The sequence below is a fragment of the Gymnoscopelus braueri genome (genome assembly GCF_963280865.1).
Source record: "Gymnoscopelus braueri genome assembly, chromosome: 13".
Taxonomy (NCBI): domain Eukaryota; kingdom Metazoa; phylum Chordata; class Actinopteri; order Myctophiformes; family Myctophidae; genus Gymnoscopelus; species Gymnoscopelus braueri.
The window spans coordinates 46,106,285-46,124,834 of NC_137615.1; the positions used below are offsets into that span (position 1 = coordinate 46,106,285).

At 41.4% G+C, this 18,550-nt stretch overlaps 2 protein-coding genes across 4 annotated transcripts in view; both read right to left on the reverse strand.

Annotated features, from left to right (window-relative positions):
• The window catches only part of LOC308099338 (uncharacterized protein), a 35,933-nt gene extending 22,165 nt beyond the window's left edge, over window positions 1-13,768 (reverse strand). The window contains exons 1-3 of one of the 2 annotated variants that reach the window (XM_080448077.1): window positions 13,642-13,768; window positions 6,957-7,295; window positions 5,343-5,621 (exon numbers count right to left, since the gene is read on the reverse strand). In XM_080448077.1, coding sequence (XP_080304203.1) covers window positions 5,343-5,621; window positions 6,957-7,295; window positions 13,642-13,750 — 727 coding nt within the window. In that variant the 5' untranslated portion in view covers window positions 13,751-13,768. Of the gene's footprint in view, window positions 1-5,342; window positions 5,622-6,956; window positions 7,296-13,223; window positions 13,350-13,641 lie in introns of those variants that run through there. The other variant, XM_080448078.1, reaches the window with a different exon arrangement.
• Window positions 13,769-15,900: 2,132 nt separating this feature from the next.
• LOC308098358 (butyrophilin subfamily 2 member A1-like) overlaps window positions 15,901-18,550 on the reverse strand; it is a 34,443-nt gene continuing 31,793 nt past the window's right edge. For both annotated transcript variants that reach the window (XM_080446676.1, XM_080446677.1), the window contains exons 7-8: window positions 18,509-18,535; window positions 15,901-18,406 (exon numbers count right to left, since the gene is read on the reverse strand). In XM_080446676.1, the coding sequence (XP_080302802.1) occupies window positions 18,354-18,406; window positions 18,509-18,535 (80 nt within the window). In that variant the 3' untranslated portion in view covers window positions 15,901-18,353. The remainder of the gene's footprint in view (window positions 18,407-18,508; window positions 18,536-18,550) is intronic.

An 18,550-nucleotide genomic window follows, 5' to 3' on the forward strand; every position in this document is an offset into this window, starting at 1 on the left:
GCGGGTCGTCCCGACGCGCCACCGCTCCACTCCGTGTCCTGTTCCAACCGTGCCACTACGTCAGATCCAGGTTCCGACCGTGTCACTTGGTCCTTGTCCTGCCCCGTTGATGCCTTCTGCCCCGTCGATGCCATCGGTTCCGTCTCCCGGCTGGGAGGTCCCGCCGGAGCCACTCGCCACCGCGAGTGGAGAGTTGGAGACGGAGAAGGAACGGCGGAGCCGTTTAGGTCTCTGCTTCTACTGTGGCGTGGGGGACCACCACATCAACAACTGCCTGGTGAGGCCCCCACGTCCCAAGAAGTGACACTAAAGTTAAGTTCTTGTTCGGTTTTGTTTCGCTCTTTTTCTAAGAGTTGTTTTTCGTTCTAGTTTTGTTTTTTGGCTCACCTCCTCTGCCTCCTGTTTTTTCCTCCTGTCTTCTCTTTCCTCCTGTCCTGTCTGCAGCTCCTGTTTCGCCCCGGGTCGGCGGCGGCGAACGACGGGCGGCCCGCCGGGACGTCCGAACCTGGACGTGCACCGCCAGTATCCAGGTGCGGTGTACGGTCCTTCTGACTGGTCCGCGGTCCCGGCGGGGCCGCTCGTGTCCCGTTTTCCGGTCGTCGCTGTCCGGGGACTTTCCTCTTCTGCCTTGGTTTTGGTTCTGCCCCCCCCCCCCCCCCCCCCCCCCCCCCCACCTGCTCGCCTGCCATCCGGGCTTCTCCAGTCGCTTTCCGGCTGGTCCCCGGTGGTCCTCCTGTGTCGAGCTCTGCCTCTCTGCCCCGGTTCCTCGCCTGCCATTTCCGGACCTCTCCTGCCGTTCCCCGGCTGGACCCGGGTGGCCGTTCCGGCCTCGACCCGTGCCTCTCTCCTGGTCCTGCTTGCGCCCTCTGTGCCGAAGCCCTCCGCACAGAGCCCTGGCAGCCCAAATGCTCACGATGAGCAGGTTGGTGCCTTGCATGGTTTGGGTTGGCCGTATGCGGTGTGTGAATGTATGTGTGTGTGAATGAATGGGTAAATGTAGCCTAATAATGTAATATAACGCTTTGGATAAAAGCGCTCTATACTAATATATAAATGCACCATTTACCATTTAGGTGGTGGTGAACCTAGATAAAGGCGACAACCTGCTGGAAGAGGCTTCCGAGCCAGGGCCCTCATATACCCAGTCACCACAGTCTGAAGCAGAGGGTCAGGCACCAGCAGCAGCGCAAGAAGTTACACTGCCTGTCACTGCGGCCCAAACAACGGGGGATTCCTACAACAGTAGCCTCGGAAACCCATGCCTTTTTTTTTGTTACAAAAGAAAAAAAGTCTGGGGGAACCATGCAGGAACAGTGGTTTCGGAGTGGGAGTGAACCTTGTTATCTCCTAACCAATCAGAGTGCAGAGGGGCGTCGCTCTAAATTTGGTGACGTCAGCGTGTTCCGTGCACAGGGGGGGAGGGGAGGGGAGGCGGGGACATAGATTGGTGAAGCAATAGGAAGCGGCGCTGGAATCCAACCGCCTGGGTTTGGATCCGCCCTTCAAGACCATCGATAGGGCTACTACAACAGTGATCCTGCTCTCTGGGGTATCACTGTGTCTGGGGTGTCACTGTGGATAGTTGATGACAGAGTTCAATCATACTGGGCAAAGAAGGGGCCCGAGTCATGTAAAAATAAGGAGGCGGACACAAAAGCATCAGAACGTCGTTATAAGGAGCAAAACTGATTTTTCTCAAAATCTTTTTTCAAACGTGAGCTCCAAAACGGCGAGTTTGTGCCCAGAAAATGGCTTCTTTATTCCCCGTCCATTGGTATAATTTTTTGTTTTGGTTGCTGACTGTTTGGTGATGATGGAAATGGACAATGCCCGTTTCAAACCGGCTGGAGTGACTGGAAACATGCCTCGGAAAACGTACCGAAACATGCCTCGGAAAACGTACCCAAACATGAGAACAGTGAAGGCCACAGGAAGGCGATGTTAACATACATTAGACGTGCATCAGATATTGGAGTAATTGACACTAAACTGAGAAAACAGCTGGAGTCCCAGTATACATACTGGACAGAAGTACTGAGGAGAGTAGTGGCAGTTGTCAGATTTTTGTCAGAGCGGGGCATGGCTTTCCGGGGCAAGAGTGAAATAATTGGCAGCCCTGACAATGGAAATTACTTGGGCATCCTGAAGGTAATAGGTGAGTTTGACCCATTTTTTAAGTCACACATAGAAACATATGGTAATGCTGGATCAGGTACCCCCTCTTATCTTTCCTCGACCATATGTGAAGAATTTATTCAGCTGATGGGAGATCGGGTGCTGTCAGATATTGTCAGTGAAGTTAAAATGGCCAAATACTTCTCAATTAGTCACACACGCTTCGTAAAATGTCTTCCTATACAAAGCCACACAGGGCAGGCGCTGTGTGAGTCTGTGATCACTGTTTTACAGGAGATGGATATTGACATAGGCAATTGCAGGGGACAATGCTACGATAATGCTGCAAATATGTCCGGAGTTTATAGCGGCTTACAAGCTCGCATCAAAGAGATAAATCCACTATTTGAATGGGTCCCGTGCGCAGCGCACACACTGAATCTGGTTGGTGTCAACAGCGTCAACTGCTGCTTAGAGACAGCTGATTTTTTCAACTTTGTGCAACTTGTCAATGTAAACAAACGCATTGAAACACTGAAATCTCTCTCTGACACCAGATGGGCTGCACACGCACAAGCGACACAGGCACTGTGCAGCAATTATGCAAATATTCAAAACTCACTTAAGAGCATGTAATATGTGGAATTGTATTCTCCAGCGTTTTCGGACTACAAGTGAGGCTCTCAAGAAATGTGTGTGTCCACACAAAACCACTGAAAACACCACAAATCCACTGACAACGCTGTAGTATATATGCCCGGCCTGTGGGTGGCGCTGTAAAGCTGCCACAAAGCAACAAAAAGAGAGAAGAAGAGTGCGATGTAAACACAAACAACAGGTTGTATATGCTGTTCTCCATGTCCACTTGTTGCTGACGGTGGTATTATTATTATTTATATGAAGGCGGCCGCACCCCCAGCACCCCTAGTTCCCACGGCTATGGCTTTATTTACTGTTCTGTACACAGATCTGGCCTACCTTATCCAGAAATTTCCACAACAAAGATAGCCTGCCCTACATGCACACAAACAGACCGTTTCCGTGTCTTCACTAAACCGGATGGGTAGAGAAAAGTGCAGAATGAGTAGCATCACTGGTGAGTCACAAGCCAGACAATAAATAAAATAAATAAATAAGCAAACGACCGAACCTTTTAATTAACATGTGAACGTCAATGTAATAAACGAACCTTCGAACATTCGGACGCTTGGGGCCAGCCCTATCCATTAACATTAATTTGTTCCTTTGTATTATTTTTACGCAAAAATAACACAATGACACATAATTAATGACTACCTCTTCATTTGCATTATTACCACGTGGGTCGAGGATAATGATTTGTGTAACTTTATCGATAAAAGTAATCATGAACCAAGCCAACCAGCGAACTACAATATCAACATGGCTACCAATATTTATGACACATGAAGGAAGTTCCCGAGGGATCAATAAAGCCCTATCATTTGACATAAATAAATTATCATTAAACATCAGTAAAACTAATTATAATAATTAATTTTCCAATCCATTTAACCATAAATGATATTGAATTAGAGCAAGCAAATCATACCAAATTCCTAGGAATAATTATTGATAACAAACTTACTTGGAAGCCATATATAGACATCTTAAAAAGAAAATTATCCAAAACAATATAAATTTTACATAAAATTAAAGGAATAATTAACAAAAAAAATCACTCCAGACACTGTACTGCATGCTCCTTACTATTGCCATAATTAACATACTGTGTGGAAGTGTGGGGATATACATATAAAACAATAATTCATCCTATCTTTATGTTACAAAAAAAAGCAATAAGAATAGTCAATCTGTCTGATTACTATGCACCAACTAACCCACTATTCATTGAAAGCCGCACACTGAAATTGGAAGATCTAGTCAACCTCAACTCCACTGCAATAATGTACAAGGCAGACAACAAACTACTTCCAAGCTGCATGCAGGAGCTGTTCAAGCCTAGAGAAAGCAAATACGAACTCAGGGGAACCGCCATCTTCAAGAAAACAAAAGCAAGGACCAACTCCAAAGGGAGATGCATATCGGTTATAGGGGTAAATCTGTGGAACTCATTGGACAACGAAATTAAAATGTCCAACTCAATAAAAACATACAAGAAATTATATAAAGCAAAGGTAATTGATAGATATATAGCATCAATGCAATGAATAGGTAAAAATATGAAAGTGAGTATCGACATGTGTGTGTGCATACATTCATATTCACACATACATATGTGGAGAAATATGTTTGTGAGTGTGTATTTGAGTGCATAAATTATATGTATGAAGCAATCACTTCATATATATGGAAAGTGTGTTATTGAGATATATATTTATACAAATAATAAATAATATACATTTGTAAAACATTTATATTTAGTATAAAAATACAAATGTAACCTAACAATAGGAAGGATAAAGATTATAAATAAAATAAATTAATACAAATAGTAATGAAAATTCTAAATAGTGATGGTATAAATGCTGCTAGTGATAGAAGATATTGTTATAATATAATTAGTAAAAGGTATATAGAAATTGTTTGAAAAATGTAAACCAAAATGTTGTTTATTTTTGTTTCGTCTGTTCTGAAATGTAATATTTGAAGCTTTGTGTTCATCTCTATTCATTTTAAATGGTAAAAAGATGGGCAAAATAAGCTTCGACTTCAGCCCATACCGTTACGGTGAAATAGTCATCTTTTTGACTAAGTTGTACTGTATGTGCAACTGTTTTGTTTAAAAAGTTGTACTGTATGTTTAACTGTTTTGTTTAAAAAAAAATCATGACTGAAAACAAAATAACTAACTACAGTAACTAACTATCTACCCATCTATCTTTCAGAAAGTCTGTCTGAAAAAACTAAAAACCATCCATCTGTCCTTTGCTCTCATTGGCATTGGAATGTCTCTGCTCTCAGTGCTCCAGCCGCCGACAGAAATCAAACCTGCCAGGTATCTGGGAGCTTGTGATGAGGCATCTCCGAGCACTGGAATGACGCTCGGCTCAGGTTTTTTTAACCGTTCACACGCACACACGATCTGCCTCCGATATGGGGCTTTGTCGGCGAGTGCCAAACTATATTGGTGACTGGATAATCGGTGATAAAATCTCGCATTACCAGTAATACCTGTATGTTACTCTTCAACACTGTTCCTAAAGGTGTTATTAAAATGGTGTTAGATAAATGAAAACGTTCATTACCTGCAATAAAACTGTGTATCTCTTTGGTGTGGTTTATGTGTGGTAGTTGAACTCTGCAGGTCACATAACCTGCTCGTCTCACGGTCACAGTCTTCTGGACAATGTAACAGTCGTCTCTCTCAAGCCTACTATTGGGAGGCTCTAGCTCCTCTACTGAGGATTGATTAGGGAAGAGCCAAGACACCACAGGTTCTGGAAACCAGCACCCAGAGTCACATGTCAAAGACATGCCACCATCTTTTTGTCCATTGAAAGATATCACTGGCTGAAACACAGCGCCTGCAAAAACAAAGAAACATGGTTATTATGTTAATCTATTAATCAATGTATCTATCTATCGTGTATGTTATAGTGAATGACGGAAAGCCGCACTTGTGGGAAACGTAATGTGGAGGTGTTCTTTTTTTCCCCTTCGCCATCGACGTTGTAGCGCCCCTAGGGGGCGAGTGAGACAATAGACCCCCACCCCCAGAAGCGGTTAGCATTAATTAGCGCCGGCTCGTATCCGAACACTGTTTGTTGGTCGGGGACCGAGGACCATCCGATCTGAAAGACTCATGACTCTTTAGGTGGCATTTCAAAGACTTATTTCTTCATTAATCCTATGACATGAAATTTTTGTTTACCGCTGTCTTGCCAGTAGAAGTGCTGTTATGGAAATCGCGAAGAACTTAAGTTTCACTTTCACCGGTTGTACCCCCTGCCTTTGCTGCCCCAAATCTGATATACAAGCAAAAAAAAAATTTGCTTGGAGATCAGATATTTTTGAGCAGCAGTAGCACTAGCGAGAAAATACGTTTTTGAAAGCTTTGAAAGCTTTTTGGGCTCAGCCCTCCCACTTTGCTGCGCAACTCGTTAAGAAAAACGAGCGCTCCTCCTTATGCTTTTCCTACAAGTACGGCTTTCCTTTATGGACTGTAACATATACATACATACTATATTATATCTATTCATCCATCTATCTAAAGGCCTAACCATCCATCGATCCATCCGACATGTGTAATTAAAAACTTGGCTATGGTAGGTACTGTAGCATTTCAACAGTTCATAAGTCAAAATTGTAAAAGTCTTGCTAAAGAAAATTAAAGAGATGGTGCCATGGTTTTGCACTGTTTCTGTTTTTCATGTGTCTATGAGGTTGATAGAACTTCATTAAGCCCCCTGGTGGTGTTTTTATGGTGTTTTATGTCTTCTCTGACCATTTTGAGTTTCTTCCTGGAGGCTGAAACCTTGATAGGTTATAGAAAAACAGCACTTTAATGACAGCGAAATTATAGCCTCCCCCTCATTATCATAACACAACAGGTGTGGGCATGAGGAGGAGGAGGGACTAGGACAGGTGGGTGGTGCTAAGGTGGTGGAGGAGGTGCTAAGGTGAGAATCAGGTATACTTAATGAACTGGAGGGGTGTCCACATAAAAACATAATTTTAACACTTTCTGTACACTTTTTTGAAAAAATCTTCCTCCTAGTATAACCATAATACCTGATGATTATGTTTTAGGGGGGGGGGGATCACTGAAAATCATGGCACCCCGTCTTTAAAAAACAGTTGAATGAAAGCTATTTTGTCCTGCACTTTTCTTCTTTGTTGTTTTCCCATCTAAACCTTACCGACATTGAGTTGGATGTAACAGCTGCCATCAGCCAAGTGCGGAGCAGAACACTTGAACGTCCCCTGATCTGAGAGCTGCACCCCGAACAGGTTCAGTGAGATGTTGCCACGAGACAGCTCCTCCTCAGTAAGCCCAGACGTCCTATATCGGTACGACGGTTGAAGCCGCTTCGGATTATCAACTCCCTGTTGGAGGAGACGCACAAACTGGTCCAGATCGGGTCTTATCCACTCCACCGTCATCTTGACAGCGCTGACAGGCGGAGTAATGTAACAAGGAAGGATCACAGTATCCCCCACTTTGGCCATCATGGCCTGGGACCCAATCAACCGATGACCTTTGGGGGGGAGGAGGAATAAATGGCTTTAGTGTAGTGACATTAATCTTTAATTCATCATATATCTTGCTTGCTTGTGGTTTTTATATTGTTCAATGGATATTTTGTGTTTCCTGTGTAACAAAGTGGGTTTTATATTGTGGAGTGAATATTTTGTTTCCTGTGTTTCTGTTGTTGTGCAATGAGGGTGAGCCTCTGCAGTGATGTGAGTGAGGCTTGCCCATGAGACGGTTATGAAATGGCAAGGTCCACTTTTATTTGTTACAAAATGTTTTGGACAGAACAGTAACACTTGTTATACATCCCATGTCTATAATGCTTTATAAACATTTTTTATAAACAACATATTTATAATACATTATAATCTACTCTACTCTATCTACTCTAACTAATAAATACTCATAATACTTTATAACAACAGTCAAAACAAATTATGAAGCATTTTAATAATGACATAAGCACTAATAATTACTCATAATGCAATCATAACACATTAGTCTTTTATAATGACGTATAAGGTCAAGTATTATACAACTTCATAATTACTGGTCACTCACTGTATAACAGTAATTATAATGTATTACAACTATGGCAATTATAATAAACTGTGATCCTTGCAAAGAAGAAATGTATCCAGCAATTATGAAATAATATAACTTATAAGAAAAATGTCTGCGAGTGTACAGAAATTATGAAATATTATGACTTATAAGTAATTATAAAATGTTTTGTGTTGTGATTATTGTTACAAAGCATCATGATTATTTATGAGTTCTTCTAACTATAACTATACAGTATTATGAGCATATTATAATGCCTTATACAATAAGTGTGTTTATAGTGCATTATAGACATGGGATGCATAGCAAGTGTTAACTTTTATAAGTTGTAATAGGCCTAACAACAGGCGTACAGTTGTTGTGGCTAACATACTATGTTATCGTATGTTAGTATAGTGACTTTCATATTATTTTAGTTTTTTAATTCAAAAATGTCCATGATTTTGAGTATTTTTAAATGTTGCATACATTCGTTAATTGCTTAATGAAATGTAGACAGGTTCCAGTGTTCATTCCATGTTTTATGGTTTTGACATATACTGTAACACAGTTTAAGCCTGGAACCAAGCCATCCAGGCTCCTGGTGAATCATCACCATAAAACATTTGATTCTGTGAAAAAGAAAAAGTAATATTTAATTATATGATGTCCTATATTTAATAAAAACCCTTGCGGTTTTCTCTTCTTTCTTTTTTTTGCGGTTTTCATGATTCACCAGGGGCCTGGTTCCCATTTCACACAAAACATGCCAAAAATCATGACGCATCATCCAATCTACCCCAAATTTTCTAAACAGCTCCCACCCGGCTCGCACCCGGCTGCTGAACACTGCCTGATCACTGGCCCATGGGCAGAGCTTCAGGGGGGGGGGTTACCCCAACAGCAGCACGGTGAATGGGAGAGAGAAGGAACAGCCAAACAGTCAAACTGCAAACAAACTTAACGTCCGTACCGAGAAAAGTCAGAGATGGTTTCTTCTACATCTTAAAGCAATACAAGGTAGGTCCAAAAATAACGATTTTTAGCAACCTCTGCTGGTCACTACCGTCATTGCAGGTCTTTAGCGGAGTCCTGCATTTCCCAGAATTCCATTTGTTTTCACCGGAAGACGGAAGTGTTTCAAAAAGTGTTGTTTTTGTTGTTTTATACTATCTGCGGATCGTTTCTCTTAGCCAGTGGAGCTTTAGTTACCGTGAGCCGTTTTCTTTTGCTGTTGTTTTTCCATCTTCAAATCCTATTATGCCATAAAAACAGCATGAAATTCCTTTTTGTTACTAGCGCGGTAGCCTCGGAAACCCATGGCTTTTTTTTTGTTACAAAGAAAAAAAGCCTGGGCGAACCATGCAGGAACGATGGTCTTAGGACCTTGTTATCTCCTAACCCAGTGTCTATCAACCTTTTTTGTGCCAAGGCACACCTGGCATAGCCAAAAGATCCCAGGGCACAACTAGATATACGGTATATATATATATATATATATATATAATTATATATATATATATATACGGTATATATATATACAGACACACTAGGGGTGTGCCGATACACTCATTTCACGATACGATACACATTTTTTTATTATGAAAATATATGAGGGAGAAAAAAATCAAATGCAAACAAATATTTCTGTTTTTGCATTATTCAGACATGCAAACTTGTAGCTTTTCAGCTTCCACTAGCCGTTTTGAATCCAAATAGGGCAATAGTGTGACACCTGACCCGAAAAAAAAACAGCAATTTTTTTTTTTTCCAACCTTCTTCAAACGGCGCGGCACACCTCAGCAGTAGCCCCGGACCAAAATTGGGACGTTTGCCAGGGTTGATAGACACTGTCCTAACCAATCAGAGTGCAGAGGGGCGTCGTTCTAAATTTGGTGACATCAGCGTGCTCCGTGCACAGACGGGGGGGGGGGGGGGGGGGAGGGGAGGCGGGGACATAGATTGGTGAAGCAATAGGAAGCGCCGCCTGAATCCGCCGGCTGGGTTTGGATCCGCCCTTCAAGACCATCGATTGGGCTCGTTCTTTCAGTCTACTAGCACGGTAGTTCCGGGCCAAACAGGAAACCGGTGCATTTCCGTTTCCGTTTTCCGGCCGGATGACGTCATTTTTGCGGGAAAGACGCCCCACTCCACTTTCAATAGAAAATATGTTTATAAAAGGCTTTCGGGGGTGAAATTCATGGAATGGGTGTTGTGAAACATTTGCCACTCACAAAATATATACAATATAACTTCAGTTTATTTTCTTAAGTTACCTAGTGTAACTTTAAATTAGATTAGAGTAGTGATAGTGCGGTAGCGTGACACTCAGCCTGAATTTTCATTTTGTTTTACTCCATTATTCAATCTGAAAGCCCTCTCAGTGCAGCCGTTTTCTGAGATGGGGGCGTGGCCAAAGTGGGACTGTTTGGCGATTGGTTCATACTAGAATCTAGTATGCCCAATCGGGATCGGTATAATCTAGTAACTAGATTATACCGATCCCGATTGGGCCAGGCCGCCGGTTAGATTTTCAACTGAGAAAACCCCGCTTTTCTACGGCGTCACCAGACCCTGAATGCGAGGCTAGCGATTCAGGGGATCGAGCCAGGCTAATAGTGCGGAGGATATATTTAGAACATAAAATGTGTATATTGCCTCGTTAACATCAAAGTAACAAGTACTCGAGTTCAACGGCCGCAAGTGACGGCCGCAAGTGAGCCTGCGTATTTTACCACAGAGAATGAGCGTAAATTAACTCAATTGGTAATGTTTCTGTCTTTAATGTCCGTGTTATCCTGGAATGTTTCTGTAGTGTAATTTATTTATTCCATAAATATTTTTCATCACAATATGGTCAGGAGGAGGGGGGCTTACCATCAACTTTCACCATTAAAACAAATTTAAAATAAAGAAATTCAGCAATGAGCTCAATATAAATATAATATATGATAATGTAATATATCGGTATCCCGATATATTACATTATCCCTACATTATATTATCCTGGTATCACCCCCCGGGTGACGTCACTGTAGTCAGAAGAATATTTTGTAATCCTGCCTGCTGCATAGCCGAATGATGTGACTGTCATGCCCTCTTCACGAGAGAAGTTAACTTAACGGCAGTAATATCGTGTCACTAGGCTTTCCAGACAGGCCATGACAGTTGGAGAATGGAGACACTGCAACACTTTGTGAAGCATTAGCCTAGCCAGGTTCGCTAGAACTGTCCGTGCCCCGCTGAGAAGTCTAATTAGGAAGAGTCATAAATATCCATAAACGACGAGTTGAAGCCGGCCAGTTGCAGACAAAGAAATTAGACAAGCTCTACTGCCCTCGTAAGCTTAACTATTTCCTGTTCTGTACACACAAACAATAGTCGAGACAGAACTGAAAGATGTATGGCGCGCCGGAAATAGTAGATCTACAATCTCACAACTGCCATGTGTTGTGAGCTTGTAGATCTGCTCATTTCAATGAGCAATACTGTCATATGACAAAATATAAATCTATTTTGAAGTTTAGTTTTTATTATTATATTCTAAAGCTGGGGATATATACAGTATTCTTTATTTTTTCAGCAGCATTTAAGTGAATCACTGATTAAGTTTTCTAAAGTAGGCCTAATAAAGAGAGGAAAGAGACACAAGTTGAGGGTTGTTCATTCACACTGAGCACTATAACTATAACTATATCTATATCGTTCACCATTGTATTTTGTTATAGTTGGTGTGAACTCTGCCATCCACTTGACTTTTTAAAACTATATTTTTATAGTATAATATAATACTATACTATATATAATAATATATAATAATAATACAAATAATACGGTTGATGCAGTCAGTTCTTCACTACGTAAAATGTCATTTTCAATAGAGGTTACTCAAGTGTTCAAAATGGAAGAAAATGTAGTATTGCCAGGTAATCCTTGCTTGAAACATAGTGATGCCATGGCAATAGGACCTACTGGCGGCTGCCATGAACTGGACACTCATATCATATGTGTCCAAGGTTTTATACGTTTTTAATAATGATGCAGTCCTTATTTGCTCATCACACTTCACTTTCACAAAGTTTGGAGCAGCTACTGCCTATTCCAAACTTTTGCAGCCACTCCCTGCCATGTCCGCAACTCCACTGTAAATACATTTCATTTGTTGTAATGTAGCCTACTAGTAGGCCTATACAGGGGTCACCACCATTCCAGCTTGTGGTGGACATTTTCTCAAAATTAGATTTTTGCCACAGCCATACAAAATAAGTGGTCAATAATATTACCAGAAACCATAGAGAATGGAGAAGGCTAATAGTCTATTTGGATACAGGATAGGTGGGCACTAGGGACATCTGGGAAATGTAAAATGTAAAATTGGCTATTTTGTCCAAAATGTAAAAAAAAAAATGCAAAAAAAAAATTGCAATTTTTTGTTATATGTAAAGTATACATGATGTGAACATGCACGGTACATCATTATCAGATTCAATTGTATCCTTCAAATTATTGTTTATGCCCCAAAAGGACTAGATATACAGGTTTTGTAGCAATTGTAGAGAAAGTTTACCTTAATTGTGGAATGTTTAAGCATGTTCTAATCTTTACTCTAAAATACTTTACTTTACTAGCCTATATATATATATATATATATATATATATATATATATATATATATATATATATATATATATATATTATTATTATTATTTATTTTTTCATTTTGTAAAAAATTGCCAATTTAACACTGAGGTGCCCACTCTTCCTTGGTGCCCACCAGGGGTGCAATGCTCACTGGACGGCCTTGCACGCCGTGCTGGAACCTATTTGACCAGGAGCACACGCATAGATTCACACCTAGCGAATTAACATAGGAATAAGCCTAGATGCATATCAATTGTCCATTGTGTGACTTGCAGTGTAGGTGTTAAGCGACGTGCGCGTCACGTCATTGAAATGTGAGCAAGAACATACCAAATGAGCATTGCATGCCTGGTGCCCACCTATCCTGTTACCGTCTACTTTACCAACTATTGTAGACTATTTGTTTTAAGGACCACATGGGCAACGTTATGATGTAAATAACAGCAATTATGTCTAGTTCTCTCTCTCTCTCTCTCTCTCTCTCTCTCTCTCTCTCTCTCTCTCTCTCTCTCTCTCTCTCTCTCTCTCTCTCTCTCTCGCTCTCGCTCTCTCTCTCTCTCTCTCTCTCTCTCTCTCTCAAAGAGCAAGCAAAGCAGTCGTGCACGACATTGAACAGCAGCTACAAAAATAATACATATTACTTTGTGCACAATAGCCAGCGGCAGCTACGATTACGATTATGTAAAGCAAGGGGAGTCATTGCGACTACATTAAAAGTTGTAACTTGTAGGCCTACTGCACAACTCACCCAATAATGAACTTGGGGTCAGCTTTGTCCTCTAGTTTAATATCATTTGACATTTATTGGCAGAAAACGTGCATTAAGTAAAATATCTCCTCTTTCCCACAAGATTAAGACGGACTTCATTCTCTCATCTTCCTCCATTAACTACCAAAACGCTCGCCCCAAAACACAGTCGCCCCGGGGCAATTAAACCGGCGGTATTCACCTGGTATTCCTAAACCTAACCTCAGTAAACTATCTATGCCTAACCTAATCTTATTTCTAAACGTAACCTCAGTAAAAAAATGGGGGCAAGCGTGTTTTGGGGCGAGTCTTCCGGTTACCAGTAGTATACTATAACTTAGCCCTGAAACATGACTGTCATACCATGACAGACGAGCGTCATATGAACCATGGCTAACTATAACTTAGTTAATATTACCTGTCAGCGAAGTACTGTAACAGCCGGTCCATATGCCTATTACCAGAAAAATCCACATCGATGATTTCATAGTAAATACATTGACTTGGAAACTGGTAAAATACTCCATGATTATGCTCCTCGTGGAGGGAACGCAATTCGTTAGGCTACTTTCGTTTTAGTCTGGTGACGCGAGGTTACACCCTGGGGGAAAAATCATTTCAGGGAGGTGCACGCATGCACGCGCCCGTTACGCCAACCTTCCAGGCCCATATTTCAGCTTTTTTTCACAAATTAATGAGGCCACATCATTCAAGAGTGTCGCGCAAAAGTAGTGAAAATAGCAGTTCTACAAGCTGGTGTTGTGACTATTTTCACGTTGTTAAAATAATAATATAAAATGAATGGTTTTGGACAGGGTTTCCACCCAACAGAGCTACGATACAGTATGATTTGAATATGCACCCAGGCCTGGAATTTCGTCATTTTATGGGCAAGGAGGCTCAAAGGCCAAATGCCAGAGCAATAAGAAGGTTTAAGCCCTTAAGCCCACTTCCTTTATACTTCATTTGGGATGTAATGTTATGTAACATGTGAGAGAGTGCATTTAGGACTCATGTGTTCTTTTATATGTAAAGCACTTTATAGCATGTCAGGTCTATGATATGTTTGGACATGTGTATTCCACGGGCGTCGCCATTACGTCCCGTGCCACAGCTGCGTCGGCCCTTCGATGTCCAATTAAGCCACTTTAGCACAGCTCAAGTTATGATTATCACCAGGAGTAATTGATGTATGTGTGATGTTACTGAGCGGCTTGTATTTGAACGTGTATTGATTACTATTATGTTTATGGGGAAGTTAATGCACTTATCTTGATATTGGTATCATTGTCTGATCACACAGTGATACTTAAGTACTGTGATAACCTGTGTAGTGTAGATGCCTAGTATATTGCATACTATATTATATTATTGAAGTAATGTGATATATTGTGATGTATGTATGCATGGTATTTGGTACTCACACCGGTTATTGTTTCTTTCTGTATTTACTGCAGAACCACATTGTCAGTGACCCAATTGTCACTTGCACTCAGTGCCTGTACCTATCATTCCATTCTGCAACCCATGCCTGTATATGCCTGTACCTGCCTACAACTCAGTAAAGCTGCCAAACTAAACCCTCTTCAATCTCCTGTCCAATTGTGTCCTGACCGACGCCCCGGGGGCGAATGAAGCATAACCCCATAGAACCATGGGTTCTATCCCCTTATACAGTCCTTTACAAAACCTCACCAACACCCAGGTATAAAGGGGGTACCTAAAAGTTAATTTAATTTGGTATGTGACCTCTGTGTATTGAATTTACAGTATGCCCCTTAACATTTTGACAGGATTTAGCTATTTTTCAAGATAAGTGGCAGCAGAAGCTAGTGAAAAAGTGATTCTCAATAACATTCTACACAAATTGACATGACATTCTCTAAATATATATACAGTATAGACCCCTTAACAGACAACATCACACTGGCTCCAAATGAAACCCATTCTGTCAGGTCTCGCTAGGACGCGAACAGCCCTCTTGCATGTTGTTGAAGGCAAGGGGCGGGGCCCTCTTGGACGTCACATTCTAATACAACCCGAATACCAAATTTGAGTACCGGCCTCAGTGGCTCACCTCGCTAATCATTGGACTACCGATCCACTAACTCCGGGAGTCTGGTTTCGGCTCTCGCTTGGGACAATACTTTTTCAAACAACCGCAGACTATTTTTTTCGCCGATAAAGTATAGTTTTGGACCATGACGGAGGCGCGCCGACTCAGCAGACCTTGAGGCCGAGGAGTCGCGCCCGAGCGCCTCCAGGCGCGAGTGCCCGCGACGACCGGCCGATGGTCTGCTAGTCGACTAAGCGCCGTCCGAGTTATGTACCGATAGGCACAGAATCGTAAATAATATTGGTGGGGACTGCGTTTGCCCCAACTGCCACTCACTGCACTAACTTAGCCCGCCAGCCCCGCCCCCTTGTGCTCTCTCCCCACCCGCCAGCCCCGCCCCCCCCCCCGGCCCCTTGCCTTCAACAACATGCAAGAGGGCTGTTCGCCGCTAGGACGCGCCTCACTAGCCAACACACAAGAGGGGGTTGGGTTGCGCACCCCAAAACAACAGGTTGAGAATTGATTGCATGAAAGAAGTCTCAATGTTGGTAAACAAATAATTGGTCTATTTGCCCTAAAATAAAGTGGAAGATACAATGGACCACAGTGTAAACAAGCCCCTTGGCTTTTTGTCTGAAATTATTTTATTGGGATTAACCCTTTGGACCCCTTCTTTTAGGGTTATTAAATTACAAAATACAAAATTCATACATTTAGACATGCATTCATAATATTTAACAGACAGTTCAAACAACTGCATACAACAACTATAGAAAAAGTGATCCTCGGAGCACAGGTCTCGCCAGCACAGGTCTCCGCCAGGTCAGGTAGGTGATTGTGGGCCAGTAATGTTTGGAATTTGCCAATCAGGATGGAATATGAAAAATCAGACAGATCCCTCTTGATCACATGACTATAGATATAATGTGTACCGATTTGCGTGATGTTTGGACATAATTTGTTGGAGTAATATAAAAAAATGTGTTTAGCAAAAATCGTCCTCCTGGTGGCACTATAACAGGACAATGTGAAAAGGGTGGCATGTGTTCCTCAGCCTAGTGGGAATGTGTGCAACGTTTCACAGCAATTGGGACGTTGCATTTATGATTTGAGGCATATTGTTCAAAACGAGCTCTCCTGAAAACCTTAGATGCCAATCTTAGCCAATCAGGATGGATTATGATAATGTGTACCGATTTGCGTGATGTTTGGACAAAATCTGTAGGAGTAATATAAAAAAATTTGCTTGCAAAAATCGGCCTCCTATGTGGCGCTATACCAGGCCGATCTGAAAAATTCGGGCCAGAGGTTGTACTCTGGCATCCAGGGAGTGTGTGCACAGTTTCACTACGATCGGCCCAACAGTGCCAGAGATTAGCTGTTCACAGACGGACGGACACACAGACAGACGGACGGACAGGGTGCAAAACACCGCCATGCCTTTCGGCCTGGCGGAGACAATAACACATTAACAACAGCAGCAATACACAGAGCACATAAATGGATCATTGCTTAATAGATCTATTATAATGATGATTTAGTCAAAACATGAACAGGTAGCGGCCCGGGCACTTAGGCTCTAAAGCCCGACAGCGTGTCGCGGGTTCGAGTCATGTTGCCGACGACCTTTGCTGCGTGTCTCGCCCGTCTCTCTCCCTCTTCCCTGCCAGTCTTCACTTGAACTATCAATAAAGGCAGAAAAAGCCAAAAACAAATCTTAAATAAGGTGAGAGGACAGCTCAGTTTTAAACAAATGGAAAGATGTTATTGATCGAATATATAATATATATATATATATATATATACATATATATATATGTAATGCAAGCTCTCTTTTTCAAGGACACCCTGAAAACGGCATGAAAACAAGTAGTTATAAAATACAATACATTTAATTAAAAACTATAACAAAGATTTGAACTACAGTAGACTGATATATCTAATGTGTGTCTGTGAACGTGTTGAATGTCCAGTAACCTTTGGTTCTAAAAGCAAGGATAGATACAAAGGAAATTTACCACACAAGGCCTTATAAATAAATACAAACTTGGGTCGGAAAACCATCTCTAGTATGAATCGCAAAGCACTGTGGTAGTCTGCTTCAAGAGGCTTCAGCGTGGAGAGTGAGAATGTACAGCACATTACCATAATCAAAACAGACATTGTTACAGATTGACAGTCTTTCTAATGACAAGAGAAAAACAAGACTTGTTTCTGTAGAGGAAACCAATCGGCCCTCTTAGTCTTTTGGTGAAGTGTTCCACATGGACCTTAAATGAGCTTGGCATCTAGCCAAATGCCCAGATATTTATCAAATGTGACCAGCTCATTTTGTTCACCTTTTATTGTATGAATACCTGTAGAGGGATTTGTGTTGGGAGAGCTAGGAAATAACATGCATTTTGTTTTGTCGGAGTTCAAGACAAGCTTATTATTAATTAGAGCCAATTGAAACCTATCAAAGGAAGGCCAATTTGCAATGGCCATTTGAACAGGTGTTCAAATGTCAGAGGGAGTTTTTTGTTTTGTTATCCTTTTAGCATAAAGGAATGCAAACAGCCCCGAGGTGAAAAAGGTGACAACATGTTGTTTTCTTTCGGGTCAGGTGTCACACAATTGCCCTATTTGGGTTCAAAAAGGTGACTGTAGCTGAAAAGTGACACTTTTGCATGTCTGAAATATTTGATTGTGCTATCTGTACTATTAATAATCATGTTAAAGAATCAATCAATCAATCAAAGCAATACAAAAGTGAATTATCAAAGATTTACTAATTAAAAATAACTTTTGAATATATGTGTCAAATGCAGACAATTCCATCATTAATCACATTTCTGTGAAGGTTCAGGGCTTAAAGCTTTAGGGAGGACATTGGAATTGGGCCTATCCCTCACATAATGTTCATACTGCATATTAATCTGGTATCCCGTTGTTAAAGCTGAATTCTTGTTTTGCACATTAATACAAAAACAGATTGTAAATTGTGGTGTGTCTATTTAAAAGGCTTTATCTGGTTATTTCCAAAATAACCAGATAAAGGTTGGATGGACTATAACACTGTCAGATCCTCATCATCAGTGGGTCTCTCCCTCTGTGTTCAGAACCTCTGTTTGTTGTCTCCAAGTCTCTGCAAATAGAGGTAGAACACCATGAAAGCAGCTGTTTATATCTAATGTTTATAGTTTACAGGCAGAGACTTTATTGAGTCAAACTCAGAATGGTTACTTACTCTGTGGTAATTCAACCAGTGGAATGGCTGTAAGATAAAATA